Source organism: Euprymna scolopes, chromosome 2, assembly GCF_053919585.1.
Source record: "Euprymna scolopes isolate OS-2025 chromosome 2, ASM5391958v1, whole genome shotgun sequence".
Lineage (NCBI taxonomy): Eukaryota > Metazoa > Mollusca > Cephalopoda > Sepiida > Sepiolidae > Euprymna > Euprymna scolopes.
The window spans coordinates 198,900,631-198,916,532 of record NC_136483.1 but is presented as its reverse complement, the minus strand read 5'-3'; the positions used below and the strand labels follow the sequence as shown (position 1 = coordinate 198,916,532).

Below are 15,902 nucleotides of genomic sequence, written 5' to 3'. Positions count from 1 at the left end.
CATGATTTGATTAAAATTGAGTTAAAGTGGTGACCTGACATTATGGCCAGAATCAACTCAATTCGGACAAAGACAATAAATGGGCAGTTATGGTAAGTGAATGCAATACAAGCGGCAAAATAATAGAAGTCAGCTTTAGTGGCATCATCAAACGCAATTAGGTTTTTCACTTACATTTTTCTTCTCCGTCGAAATATGATTGAAAGAACTAATATAAAGTGTCATTTGTGGTTTTGTATCAAATAACGAGTTTTTAAAACCAATAAGATCTTGTCGGCAGATTGGTTCGGTGGCAAGCTGCCATCATTCACAGACTGACTGGCCCATTCAGGAGGTTGACCTAATGTTGTTTCACTGCCAACGTTTCTATATGTTTTTATTAGCTTTAAGAATAAAAACTGTTCTAGAATGTTCCACTATAGGTCAGGGTTACTAACACTCGCAAATATATTTGAATCTTGGATCAAACTAATCTCTTTTCTTTCGAAACTGGTATTTTCTTCGACAATTTTATCGAATGTTTGAGATTTAACTGCTACTTGGTGCACACTTATTTCGTTAATCTGTGCGTGTGTCATTTTACTTCCCATCCACTTGGCGAGAATAACTTGGGTAGCTACAATGTGCCTTCAATAAGTTTCCAGATTTTTTTCGTATGGCCACTTTTATTGATAGTACACACATGAAACTAGTCCGCTTTGAAGTTATCTCCTCCAAGTGCAATGCATTGTTGTACCGTTCCAACAACTTCTGGAAAGCCTCATAGAAGTCCTCTTGTGTGAACGTGTCAGTGACCCTCATCACAGCCTCTTTCATCTCCTCAATTGTCTCATAACGACAACCTCTAAGGTTTCCCTTGAACTTAGAGAATAACCAAAAGTCACAGGGAGCAAGTTCTGGACAATAGGGGGGGGGGGAACTGTCTTGATGTCCATCTTGGTCAAATAGTTTGCAATCTTCTCTGAGAACATTTGGGACAACTTTGCACAAATTTTCCGCATCTTCAGTTCCTCGTGAATAATTGTATGTACAGTTCCCACACTGACATCAAACTGTGCACTTATTGTCTCTATAGACACACGACGGTCGTTATCCATGAAATTCTTTATTTGGCCAATCAACTCTGGTGTTCTGACTTCCTTACTCCTCCCACACCTCTCATCGTCTCTCACAGATTCTATGCCTTCCTTGAATCTCCTATGCCGCTCAAAACTGATGCTCAGGTCATGCAGGATGGTCCAAAAACTGTCTGAAACATTCCATATGCTTTTATGGTATTTTTTTCCAAGTTTAAAACAGAATTTTATTGCATATCGTTCTTCTAAAGTGTCATCACGTCCAAATTGCATTTTTGAAATTCATCAGCTGTGGCAATCAAGCTTTAGTAGGTTGTATTCGAATTCCTGCTGTAACTGTTCATTTGAACTTGAAATCATAAAAATTGGTCAGTCATCTCATAGGATGTACAGTAATAACATACTGAATTTTCAAGAGTCTATGACAATTTTAAATGTTTGTAAAAAAAAAAAAGGTCTGGAAACTTATTGGATGCAACTCGTATAATTACATCTTTTAAGGAAATAAGTAAATCACAAGTTTATTTTATGACAACGAGAGAGAAATATAAAAATTGCTAATTTGATGACAATGTTCAGTTATCATAGAATATACAGGGTGGAATGATAAAGCTGTCACCCGCAAGAAACCAACACTGCAGATTTATTGTAAAACTTTTATTGGAAAAAAATTAATTCAGGTAATTTGATTGTGTAGTAGAGCTGACATCTATTCAATGTAGCCGCCTTCAGCCTCAGTCACCACCTCGATACGGGTCCGGAACTGGGAGCATGCCTTTTCCATAAACGCCAGCAAGAGCTTGGCAAATATTCGACAGATGGTGGCAATCAGGCTGCCTTTGGTGTCGTGGGAGGTCATGTTGGTGATGTTCTCAACGTATGACCAAATGAAGTAGTTCAGCAGGTTGGGGGAGGAGGAGTGGGGACAATGAGAAAAGGGTACAAATGTTAGCACCCATTTTTAAGCCAAGCCTGGGTCTCTTTGCACTTGCGGGCTGGTGCCAAATTCTGCTGCCACACCCAGGGTCTGCCAGTAGCCACCTGATTGCACCAGGGGATTAGCAAACTCTTCAGCACATCCAGGTACACTTTGTTGTTGATTTTCAAGCCGAAAAAACCTAAACCTTTCTTATGTTCATTAATATTACATAAAAGCTATTAATTTTTTAAATTACAATATATGTTTATTAACTAGCAGGAGCTTTGGAAATTCCACGGTGGCATCTTTCCTATGCAATATATTGCTGCTGGGTATTCTGTGGATGTTCAGCATGAATGGAGACCCCGCGATATTATTGCAACCATTTTGTTAAAACTGTTAAAGTATTTAAGTAATCTGGTTAATGTAGTGTCAGAATATATCTGGTTATTACGGTTTATCTTTAATATCCTTATAGGAGTCTGTGACATATTTCCATTGTATGGACTCCCGGCATGAACGGCAATCCCCATGATATCATATTACACCATCTTTAGACAGAGCAAAAACAACATCACATTTTTTTATTTAAAATATATTTTTTTATTGTGTCTTCAGTCATCAGAAGATCCTATTAAAAAGAAGTATAGAAAGTGGTAACATACTATTGACATCCAATTAGCATATCTAATGTTTGTAGTTCTAACTAGCATATCTAATGTATGTAGTATTAATTAGCATATCTAATGTTTGTAGTATTAATTAGCATATCTAATGTTTGTAGTTCTAACTAGCATATCTAATGTATGTAGTATTAATTAGCATATGTAATGTATGTAGTATTAATTAGCATATGTAATGTATGTTGTATTAATTAGCATATGTAATGTATGTTGTATTAATTAGCATATCTAATGTTTGTAGTTCTAACTAGCATATCTAATGTATGTAGTATTAATTAGCATATGTAATGTATGTTGTATTAATTAGCATATCTAATGTTTGTAGTATTAATTAGCATATGTAATGTATGTTGTATTAATTAGCATATCTAATGTTTGTAGTATTAATTAGCATATCTAATGTATGTTGTATTAATTAGCATATCTAATGTTTGTAGTATTAATTAGCATATCTAATGTATGTTGTATTAATTAGCATATCTAATGTTTGTAGTTCTAACTAGCATATCTAATGTTAGTAGTATTAATTAGCATATGTAATGTATGTTGTATTAATTAGCATATCTAATGTTTGTAGTATTAATTAGCATATCTAATGTATGTTGTATTAATTAGCATATCTAATGTTTGTAGTATTAATTAGCATATCTAATGTATGTTGTATTAATTAGCATATGTAATGTATGTTGTATTAATTAGCATATCTAATGTTTGTAGTATTAATTAGCATATGTAATGTATGTTGTATTAATAAGCATATCTAATGTTTGTAGTATTAATTAGCATATCTAATGTATGTTGTATTAATTAGCATATCTAATGTTTGTAGTATTAATTAGCATATCTAATGTATGTTGTATTAATTAGCATATCTAATGTTTGTAGTTCTAACTAGCATATCTAATGTATGTAGTATTAATTAGCATATGTAATGTATGTTGTATTAATTAGCATATCTAATGTATGTAGTATTAATTAGCATATGTAATGTATGTTGTATTAATTAGCATATCTAATGTTTGTAGTATTAATTAGCATATGTAATGTATGTTGTATTAATTAGCATATCTAATGTTTGTAGTATTAATTAGCATATCTAATGTATGTTGTATTAATTAGCATATCTAATGTTTGTAGTTCTAACTAGCATATCTAATGTATGTAGTATTAATTAGCATATGTAATGTATGTTGTATTAATTAGCATATCTTAAGTTTGTAGTATTAATTAGCATATGTAATGTATGTTGTATTAATTAGCATATCTAATGTTTGTAGTATTAATTAGCATATCTAATGGATGTTGTATTAATTAGCATATCTAATGTTTGTAGTTCTAACTAGCATATCTAATGTATGTAGTATTAATTAGCATATGTAATGTATGTTGTATTAATTAGTATATCTAATGTATGTAGTATTAATTAGCATATGTAATGTATGTTGTATTAATTAGCATATCTAATGTTTGTAGTATTAATTAGCATATGTAATGTATGTTGTATTAATTAGCATATCTAATGTTTGTAGTATTAATTAGCATATCTAATCTATGTAGTATTAATTAGCATATGTAATGTATGTTGTATTAATTAGCATATCTAATGTATGTAGTATTAATTAGCATATGTAATGTATGTTGTATTAATTAGCATATCTAATGTTTGTAGTATTAATTAGCATATCTAATCTATGTAGTATTAATTAGCATATCTAATGTTTGTAGTATTAGCATATCTAATGTATGTAGCATTAATTAGCATATCTAATGTATGTATTATCAATTAGCATATCTAATGTTTGTAGTATTAGCATATCTAATGTATGTAGTATTAATAAGCATATCTAATGTATGTAGTATTAATTAGCATATCTAATGTATGTATTATATATTAGCATATCTAATGTTTGTAGTACTAATTAACATATCTAATGTTTGTAGTATTAATTAGCATATCTAATGTATGTTGTACTAATTAGCATATCAAATGTTTGTAGTACTAATTAGCATATCTAATGTTTGGAGTACAAATTAGCATATCTAATATTTGGAGTAAAAATTAGCATATCTAATGTATGTACTAATTAGCATATCTAATGTTTGTAGTACAAATTAGCATATCTAATGTTTGTAGTACAAATTAGCATATCTAATGTATGTAGTACTAATAAGCATATCTAATGTTGTAGTACTAATTAGCATATCTAATGTTTTTAGTATTAATTAGCATATCTAATGTATGTACTAATTAGCATATCTAATGTTTGTAGTACAAATTAGTATATGTAATGTATGTAGTACAAATTAGTATATGTAATGTATGTAGTACTAATTAGCATATCTAATGTTTGTAGTACTAATTAGCATATGTAATGTATGTAGTACTAATTAGCATATCTAATGTTTGTAGTATTAATTAGCATATCTAATGTATGTAGTACTAATTAGCATATCTAATGTTTGTAGTACTAATTAGCATATCTAATGTATGTACTAATTAGCATATCTAATGTTTGTAGTACAAATTAGTATATCTAATGTATGTAGTACTAATTAGCATATCTAATGTATGTACTAATTAGCATATCTAATGTATGTACAAATTAGTATATCTAATGTATGTAGTACTAATTAGCATATCTAATGTTTGTAGTACTAATTAGCATATGTAATGTATGTAGTACTAATTAGCATATCTAATGTTTGTAGTACTAATTAGCATATCTAATGTTTGTACTAATTAACATATCTAATGTTTTTAGTACTAATTAGTATATGTAATGTATGTAGTATAAATTAGCATATCTAATGTATGTAGTACTAATTAGCATATCTAATGTATGTAGTACAAATTAGTATATGTTATGTATGTAGTACTAATTAGCATATCTAATGTATGTAGTACAAATTAGTATATGTTATGTATGTAGTACTAATTAGCATATCTAATGTATGTAGTACAAATTAGTATATGTTATGTATGTAGTACTAATTAGCATATCTAATGTATGTAGTACAAATTAGTATATGTTATGTATGTAGTACTAATTAGCATATCTAATGTATGTAGTACAAATTAGTATATCTAATGTATGTAGTACTAATTAACATATCTAATGTTTGTAGTACAAATTAGTATATGTTATGTATGTAGTACTAATTAGCATATCTAATGTATGTAGTACTTATTAGCATATCTTATGTATGTAGTACAAATTAGTATATGTTATGTATGTAGTACTAATTAGCATATCTAATGTATGTACTAATTAGCATATCTAATGTATGTAGTACAAATTAGTATATCTAATGTATGTAATACTAATTAGCATATCTAATGTATGTAGTACAAATTAGTATATGTTATGTATGTAGTACTAATTAGCATATCTAATGTATGTAGTACTTATTAGCATATCTAATGTATGCAGTACAAATTAGTATATGTTATGTATGTAGTACTAATTAGCATATCTAATGTTTGTAGTACTAATTAGTATATGTAATGTATGTAGTACTAATTAGCATATCTAATGTATGTAGTACTAATTAGCATATCTAATGTTTGTAGTACAAATTAGTATATGTTATGTATGTAGTACTAATTAGCATATCTAATGTTTGTAGTACAAATTAGTATATGTAATGTATGTAGTACTAATTAGCATATCTAATGTATGTACTAATTAGCATATCTAATGTTTGTAGTACAAATTAGTATATCTAATGTATGTAGTACTAATTAACATATCTAATGGTTGTAGTACAAATTAGTATATGTAATGTATGTAGTACTAATTAGCATATCTAATGTATATACTAATTAGCATATCTAATGTATATACTAATTAGCATATCTAATGCTGTAGTAGTAATTAGCATATCTATTGTATGTAGTATGCTATCGCCTTCTATTCTCCTTTTTAATAAATGGGATCTCCTGATTGAATAATTTATAATCTGGAAACCGTGACGCACGTACATACGTTAAAGGTACTAAGGTATTAATATATAGATTATATGTAATGAAATGTATATATTTCAAATAAAATACCAGGATTCATTGCTGCTGTCATAGATTGAGTGGTATAGGTATTTTTTGAGTATGAAACAAATTAAAGGGCCAACCTTCAAGTTTTCTTTGATTCTTTCTCCTCTGATCTTGAGCACGCAGTGCTATGGGGAAAGAAGTAGCTGGTTAGTTTTAATGCATGTAAACCAAGCTTCCATTTTTACATCATCAACTGTCTGATCCCCGTATGCCATTAAGTGGAATGAATGGCTCTCGTCTTGTGGAGGCTCCATGTTTTGACAAGCTTTTGGAGCTGACCTTTACCCTTGATCTGAAATGAAACACGTTCATCAAATCCATGGCCACAGTTGCTGAAAAAATGGTGGGATCGTTCTACTGCTCCAGTAGATATCTCACTGCTGATGCAATTCTCTACCTGTATAAGAGCCAAGTACATCCTAGGATGCAATATTGATGCCACATCTGGGCAGAATAAGCTGCTAGAAGCAGCTTATTCTGCCTTGACAGAATTCAAAATAGACTTTGTAGGTTAGTAGAGGACGCCGTTTTTTCTTCCCTGCAACCTTTTTCCCACCGAAGAGACGTTGCAAGCCTGTCTCTGCTTTATCGTTATTTTCATAGTAAATGCTCTTCTGAGCTTCAATCTATAGTCCCTCCTTTGCCAGACTTTCACAAAAAACACTCATCTAACTGAAACCACTATCAATAATTTTCGCCACTCTTTATCTGTGACTAAGCCGAAACGTAAATTCCATGAACAAAGCTTCTTGGAACTGTTTTCAGTTTCCTGCTTTCCAGCTGATTACAATATGGTCTTCTTCAAGTTTAACGTTAACAAATTATTGATGAGCTGTCCCTATATGTAATCCAATTTACTAAATTTCCACTACTAACGATTATTATGATATTGTCCCTTTGACTACTGTGCACCAATTAACCCTCATCCTTGAGTGACCTCCAGGCCTTCATAAGTGATGACTCGTTTGTAAAATAAAAAAAACATTAAAATTTGATTAATTGAATAACTTCAACAATAGTGTCGTAAAACACTTATCTCGCATAATAATAATAAAAAAATGACTTATCTGCAAAAAATGTATTAAAAAATTGGGTGACCTCTACCAGTAATTTGCTACCTTTCACCATTTTGATGTGGCAAAGCTGTTGTAGGTATGAACATACTTTAATTTGTATTGTTTTTATCTTCAAGTGTCTAGGGAGTGTTGGATCTGCAGTGCTTGGAAAACATTCCTTATCTGAGAATTTTGTTATCTGTGCTTCTTGAATATTGTCTGTTTTGTTGTTTGTTTAATTGAGCACTTATAATTTATAATTTACAATTTATGGGATAGGGTATCTCAACATCATATGTGATATCACCATCCTTTGGCTGGTATCACATAAAACAGTTGTGCAAGGTCAAGGACGATGGAAAAACTGAGGACAGAGAGCACCAATCAAACCTCCACTGGAAGAGTGCAAAAAGCACTGCAATCTTGAGGAGAATTGTTGCTGTTAGAAAGAAATCAATGATAAACGACTGTTACGGTAATGCAAAATCATTTGCAATGGTTGTTGAAAGAGACAGAAGATTCTGGAGAGACTTGCTGCCACTTAGACTATAGTGAACATCACTTGTGAGCAATTACTAAGAATGATGTGTGAGAACATCTACTAAGTAAATTATCATTGTTAGCACCGTTGTCATCATCATCGTTGACCCGAAAGTTCAACCCTTCCTCATGGATGGTAGTATAAAAACTATACCCACTGAAATTCCAATTCCAGGTTGAGTCACCAGTAGTTCTCAGGTTTGGTACGAAATGGTATTCGAGCTACAATCCACTTAACATGGCTCTGTTGAAAATCCAAGAGAAGTCAGCACCAGGATCCGTCCTCTGGTCGTTCACACCTTTGTCCAGCAGGTTTAGATTGAGGGAGGAAGTGCAAAGATGTGTCAGATGCAGAATCACAAACCACTGGAGAAAATGGTGAGGTTGGTTCTTAAGCAACTTTTTATTCATTTCGTCCACTGTTAGGCATCGCATACGTCTATTATACGGAGTGGGTGGGGTATTTATCAGTTATTATACGGAGTGGGTGGGGTATTTATCAGTTCCAAACTGCAGCATTAAGTCATTCTCATTCATCCATTTCACATGAATCCGATGATTCTCTTGTTGGCTTTGTTTTCCCCGATATCTTTCTAGTTAGAATTCTTTCTAGAAAGACATCAGGAGGAGGAACAACGTGAAGGTTTTTTTTTTTTTACACAGTCGTCACCACTTATCAAGGCCCGGAAGCCACTCAGGGATAAGGGTTATTGCAAGTACATTACGTTAGTGTGGAGATTTGATGAAGTGTTTACTTAAGGGGGCGGTTCATTAGGAATTTGTTTACGTTGGACTTGAACACATCCAAGTTGTAGTCAGGTGGGAAGCAGGCAGACGGAACAGGTTGCCAACATTCCTAAGTGAAAGTGTTTCTGAGAACAAACTGAATTCGAACTTGCCATGCCCAAGTTAAACCTGAGGAAAGCTCCAGCTCCCCTGAGGGGGGCACTTTGCAAAGATACGAAAATAGCTGAGGACGAACCCATCAGTATATTATCCGGCAGAGGCGCCGTAACCGACCGACAATTAACTAACCAAGGCCCTCTCTCGAAAGGGAAGACAATGGCTGGGAACGTGCACCATCTAGTACTGAACCGAATTATACGGACGTCGTTCAGATTAAAAGGTCACTTAAGCAAGTCAGGCTCTAGTCTGTATTTTCCAGATCTATACTCCTCATCCCACGCTCTTACGTTGCTTATTTGGTTCGATGTCTTTGTTTCAGCCAGTGTCATTTTGACTTCCCACCGCGGGGGCGGATTCTATGTGTTAAAGAGAGAGAGAGGGGGGGCGATAGATTTGTGAAAGGGGAGAAAGCGCAACAATTACCTTCCATCCACACCTCTTTCGCCAAGTTTGTACGAATAGAAATATGGGTCAAGGCGTTTATAGTTGCTATAAAAGTAAAAAATAATGTAACTTCATTTTTACTCGGGGTTTTTTTTTCTTTGTTTTTTGTTCTTGTTTTTTTTTTTGTTTGTTTTCGTTTGTGTTTTTGTGTTTTTGTGTTTTTTTTTTGTTTTTTGTTTTTTTGTAGTTTTTATGAATCGAACTTTATTTGACGAATGTTACGATAAACGACGAGATTCTTTTTATATCAAAAAATCCAAACATTTCTAGGAAGAGGCTCTGTCTGGCTGTCTAGTCTGTGTTAAATTTGTGTCTACGAATCTTTATAGAAGGTTTTGCCTTGAACATTGTCAACACTAAACGCGTAGATTGAATGGAGATAGTCTTTTTGTTTTGTTCTTTTTCCTACATCCTTTTCTTTTTCTTTGCCGTTTCTTCATTTTCTTTTTCTAAACCATTTTCATCTTCATCTTAACGTTTTTATTCTTATTATTCTTTTCATAAATACCCTCAGCCGTCGACGACTTTATCAAAGGAATAAAATTATTATCCTTAATTGTCATTACATCCCGTATCTTCCCCTTCCAAAAAAAAAAAAACCCAAAAAACTATTAATGCCAAAAATAATGCAAGTTTAAAAGTTTTGGAGCCTATACATGTTTAGTACCGGTGTAACGACCATTTTGCAGCAACTGGTTCGACATCTGTTTTAATCCTGAAAAATATCACAAGAGAGGTTTTGATAAATTCTAATCTATCCGACTAAGTTAATTGGCGACCAGCAGAAAGCTCCGTATCTGCTGTGATAGACTCTCTTTATTTTGAAATTATAGATTATTTTTCTTAGATTTACACCGAGCTATGGCTTCACAGACAAATTCAATGAAAGCCGTAGTATTAAACATAAGAAGCTCTCTCTCTCTCTCTCTCTCTCTCTCTCACACACACACACACACACACACACACACACACACACACACACACACACACACATACACACTCATATATATATATATATATATATATATATATATATATATATATATATCAGGTTATAAGTATTCAATAGAATTAACTAATGAATTTAGTGAGGTTTATATATATATATATATATATATATATATATATATATATATATATATATATATATATATATGAACAAATGATTAATAAAACATGTTAAAAAACATCTTGAAAAAGAGTTAAAAAACATATTTAATTTTAAAAAGGAAACACAAGATAAGTGGATAGTCCTTAATCCGCGGAGTTTCGAAGAAATACTCTCCTTCTCATCAGAGGGCAGGAATTAGCAAAATGCGGGATCGGATTTTGCATGTTTTTTTTGTTTTTTTTTGTTTTTTTACACAGTGATCACCACTTATCAAGGCCCGGAAGCCACTCAGGGATAAGGGTTATTGTAAGTACATCACGTTAGTGAGGAGATTTTATGAAGTGTTTAATTAGGGGGGCGGTTCATTAGGAATTTGTTAACATTAGACTTGAAGACATTCAAGTTGTAGTCCGGAGGGAAGCAGGCAGACGGAACAGAGTTCCACAGGCGTGCAGTTCTAAGAAAGAAGCTTTGCTCATGAAATCCGCGTTTTGATTTAGGCACAGATATAGAGTGGGGGAAATTTTTCACAGTGGATTCAGCTAGACGGGTGTTTTTCGTGAAAGATTGGCGAGGGGGGACCAGAGATTGGAGTTCAGACGAGCACCTGCCATGAAAATAACGATAAAACAAGGATAGGCTCGCAACGTCTCTTCTGTGGGAGAGGGGTTGCAGGGTAGAGAAAAGGGCATCCCCCACTAAACCACGAAGTCTATTTTGTACTCTGTCAAGGCATGATAGGCTGTTTTTGGCAGCTCCTGCCCAGATATGGCAACAGTATTCCATCCTTGGCCGTACTTGGCTTTTATATAGATAGAGAATTGCATCAGTAGTGAGATATCTTCTGGAGCGGTAGAAGGATCCCACCATCTTTCCTGCGACCTTGGCCACAGACTTGATGTACGTGTTCCATTTCAGATCAGGAGTAAAGGTCAAACCCAGAAGCTTGTCAAAACACGGGGCCTCACCCAGACGAGAGCCATCCATCACAATTGATGCCAGCTGGGGATCAGAGCGTTGATGATGTAAGGATAGGAGTTTGGTTTTGGATGCATTAAAGGTAACTAGCCACATCTTCCCCCACTGAACCACGCGCTCGAGATCAGAGGAGAGAGAATCCGAGAGAACTTCGTCATTTACAGCCTTTGATGTGTTGCCGTAGATGGTCGTGTCATCAGCATAGATGTCAACGAATGATTTAAGTATGTGTTTAGGGAGGTCATTGATGTAGATCAGGAAGAGAGTTGGGCCCAGGATTGACCCCTGAGGGACTCCAGCATTTATATTGCAGGCCTCCGATTTTTGTCCATCTACCACTACTCTTATGAGCCTATCAGAGAGAAATGATTTAATGATTGAGAAAACATTTCCAGTTATACCGTAGCTGGAAATCTTGTGAAGTAGACCCTTATGCCATGCTTTGTCAAAGGCCTTTGATATGTCGAGAGCAATTGCCCTAGAAAGGAAGCCTTTGTCAAGAGATTCACTAATCCTGTGGGATATAACCGTCAGCACATCTGCGGTAGATCTTGCAGAGCGGAAACCATATTGTGTGTCACTAAGAAGGTTATTCCTGCTGAGGTGGTTTACTATTTCTCTATTTAATATTGATTCAAGTAACTTACTCATAACACAGAGAAGACTTATTGGTCTGTATTGAGAGGGAGAGTACTTATCACCTGAATTCTTAAATACAGGGCAAACTGAGGAGGATGTAAAAGTATTTAATGAAACCACAAGTAAGTCACAGATCTTACTTGGTTAAAAAAAAGGGTGAGGTAAGGGGAATAGGAGGTAAAAGAAAAAATGATAAAAAGATTTCACATGAATGGATAGTCCGGTGAAGGGTAAAAAATCCAAGAATGGTAAAATCCAAACACGGTCGAATTAAAAACTTCCAATCCAACAGGTAAGTTCCAAAGGAATCGCGTAACTGGAAGACGGTCCAAAATGATCCAAAAGGCAGAATTCCTTGGAAAAAATCATAAATGGAATGCGTTCAAAATCATTAAAAGAAAAGTTCAAATGTGCACAGAAAAAGCACCGGAGAGAATATTTAAAACACGTCTGCCAAGGCCGGAAGAATCAAGTAAATACTACGTACTTGTAAATATTAACTCTTTAATGTTTATAATATATTTTAAGTTTACCATTTTGATTACCTTGGTAAAATTATTGTAATTTTTATTTCTTTTATATATATATATATATATATATATATATATATATAATTTAAAGGAGATTAGAACAATAGTCTAAAGAGCTGAGTGTATTTTAATGTAACAGTGAAATTACTAGTTTAATTAAAATACAGGAAATGGAAAGTGCTCGTTGTAATTTAGATATATAATAAGCTCGATAGTTAAACGTCCTAGAGCTAATTTAATATTAAGTAATGTGATTGATAATTTAAAATTTAAAAATCAAATTATAATTAAATTAAAAATCCGTTTCATAAGAAGGAACGATAACAAAATCAATTATCTGTACGATCGTTTCGGAAAACAATGCTTTTTATTGTGGTATACATCAAGTTATGTACAATAATTACATATAGTTTTTTAATAAGCAAGGTCTCCTCGTCAGCAAATTTTGAAGGGTTTTTATTGAATTTAAAAGACACCATAAATAAACCTAGCATTAAAAGTAAGGCAGATGAATCTGAAAAAAATTGAAATAAAAGGTCTGGATTTAAAATTTATAAGAAAATTAATATGGGTTAGAGATAGAAATAAGTAGAGAAAAATATAGATTTGAATTTACTTTAAAAATATATAGAGATATTTACCTTTTAATTTTTCGGTTTCTGAAATCAGGAACTATGGTTAAAATATTCATTTAGATGTTTGCTATAGTTTTTTTTATCTTATTGAATGATGAATTTAAAAAAAAAGGGGGGAAGCTCGTGCAGTAAATTATTTCCGTTAGCGTATTTTTGATTTAAAGACGCTACGGTTTATATATAGAGAATGTTGCTTGTGCAATTACATATTTTAAGGTAAGATAATTGTCATATTTTCTTTACTTTATTTATTTGAAGGGTGTAAGGGAGATAATTAGTCTAACTTAATTTATTAAAAAAAAAAAATTGTAATCTATTTTTACTAATAAGTAATTTTTAATGATTTAAGGTGGTTTATATTTATTAAATTTAAACCAACGTTTATGACTACATGTAAATATAAGCTCCTGTCTTGAATTTAATAGTTTGGTTGTATTTTTTATATCTTCATATTTTAAAATTTTTAGGGTCTCTTTTGTACATAGTGCACAAAATTTATCTCCTGGTTTATATGATTTGCAAGTCTCACTTATTCGCCATTTTAAGTTGAAAGGAATATTGCTATTTTTTAGTTGCCAAATATAGTTGGATAGAGTAGTTTGGTTTGATAAAGAGTTATTTTTAATAGACCTTTTTTGTCAATTTTTTTTTCAGATTCATCTGCCTTACTTTTAATGCTAGGTTTATTTATGGTGTCTTTTAAATTCAATAAAAACCCTTCAAAATTTGCTGACGAGGAGACCTTGCTTATTAAAAAACTATATGTAATTATTGTACATAACTTGATGTATACCACAATAAAAAGCATTGTTTTCCGAAACGATCGTACAGATAATTGATTTTGTTATTGTTCCTTCTTATGAAACGGATTTTTAATTTAATTATAATTTGATTTTTAAATTTTAAATTATCAATCACATTACTTAATATATATATATGTGTGTGTGTGTGTGTGTGTGTGTTTTATTTTTTATTCCCGTTTTATCTGTTTAGTTACATATGTTTCAGATGTTGGACCATGTTTACGATCTGACAGCCTCGTCAGACCTTACCTCCTTACCCCCTCCCTTTTTCTTTTCTTTACCATCCTATTTCCATCTCCCTCTCCCTATATCCATATATCTCCACCCACGCCTACCTGAATCTGCTACCCCCACCCACACAATACAATCTAATGTATCTTAACCCTCAACACTGAAATATTGTCAATACTTGTCTCCCTCCCCCCTTATTATCTCCTACCTCACCCCCCTTTTTTTCGTATTTCTTCTAAAACACTTCTTCCTAATACTAACTGTGGTTACTTCTGTAAGGTCTGACGAGGCTGTTAGATCGTAAACATGGTCCAATATCTGAAACATATGTAACCAAACATATAAAACGGTAATAAAAAGTAAAACACATATTTGCTTTGCAATAGTATTAAGCACTCTCTTCAGGTTTTTACTAATTACCAGTTTTACCATATATATATATATATATATATATATATATATATATATATATATATATATATGTATATATATATATATAGTGTTCATGCTTTCACAATCATCAGTGCACTGGTCGGGAGATTCGAACCCAGCTGCAAATCACCTTTGACTCAATTTGCTAGGACGTTACTTCCGGGACAGTATCAATTGTCACGACAATTAAGGGAAATTTAACACCTATAAATGTCAAATGCGAGCATAACAATAAACGGTCGCAAGTCGTGAATATTATATATATATATATATATATATATATATATTCATGAATATCAAAAATTATTTTTATATACCTACAGACACTAATGTTTCATGCTTACGCAATCATCATTGTAGTGATAATTACTGTTGTCGGGAGAATCGAACCAAGTCACAAAGCCGTCCTTCACTTCGTAGGCTAACATTCTACCTCAAGGCCACCTGCAATTAAGACAAGAATTTATGGAAATTAAGTGCCTATGTATGCCAAGTCAGTTAGCATATATAGAAAACAGTCGTAGAGTATTCAACGACCGGAAATCGGAATGATACTTAGAAGAAGAAGAAGAAGAAGAAGAAGAAGAAGAAGAAGAAGAAGAAGAAGGTGAGATCGGATGGTCCGGAAAAAAACAATTAATTCGGCAAAAAGGCTCTGGAACCAAGGTTGACGAAAAATCGGTATTGCACGCGCACTTGTTTATCAGTAGTAGTGATAGTAGTAGGAGGAGTAGTATGTTAATTATGACGCGGTCAGAATAAGATTTTAAAATTAACCTACTTTCTATGTAAATAAAAAATAAAACAAAAATTCTAATGGTGGAAAAGAAACGTTCTCAGATAATTAGTTGTTAAAACAAAACGATCGA

General features: G+C 32.7%; 1 protein-coding gene across 3 annotated transcripts in view; it reads right to left on the bottom strand.

Annotated features, from left to right (window-relative positions):
• The window catches only part of LOC145301604 (uncharacterized), a 40,394-nt gene extending 24,723 nt beyond the window's left edge, over positions 1–15,671 (bottom strand). The window contains exons 1-2 of one of the 3 annotated variants that reach the window (XR_013873569.1): positions 15,355–15,671; positions 12,657–12,756 (exon numbers count right to left, since the gene is read on the bottom strand). Coding sequence is in view for 1 of the 3 variants with exons in the window: in XM_080144586.1 (XP_080000712.1) it covers positions 15,378–15,461 (84 nt within the window). In the remaining 2 variants the exon portion in view is untranslated. Of the gene's footprint in view, positions 1–12,656; positions 12,757–15,354 lie in introns of those variants that run through there. The other 2 variants (XR_013873563.1, XM_080144586.1) reach the window with 2 other exon arrangements.
• Between the last annotated feature and the right edge of the window lie 231 nt (positions 15,672–15,902).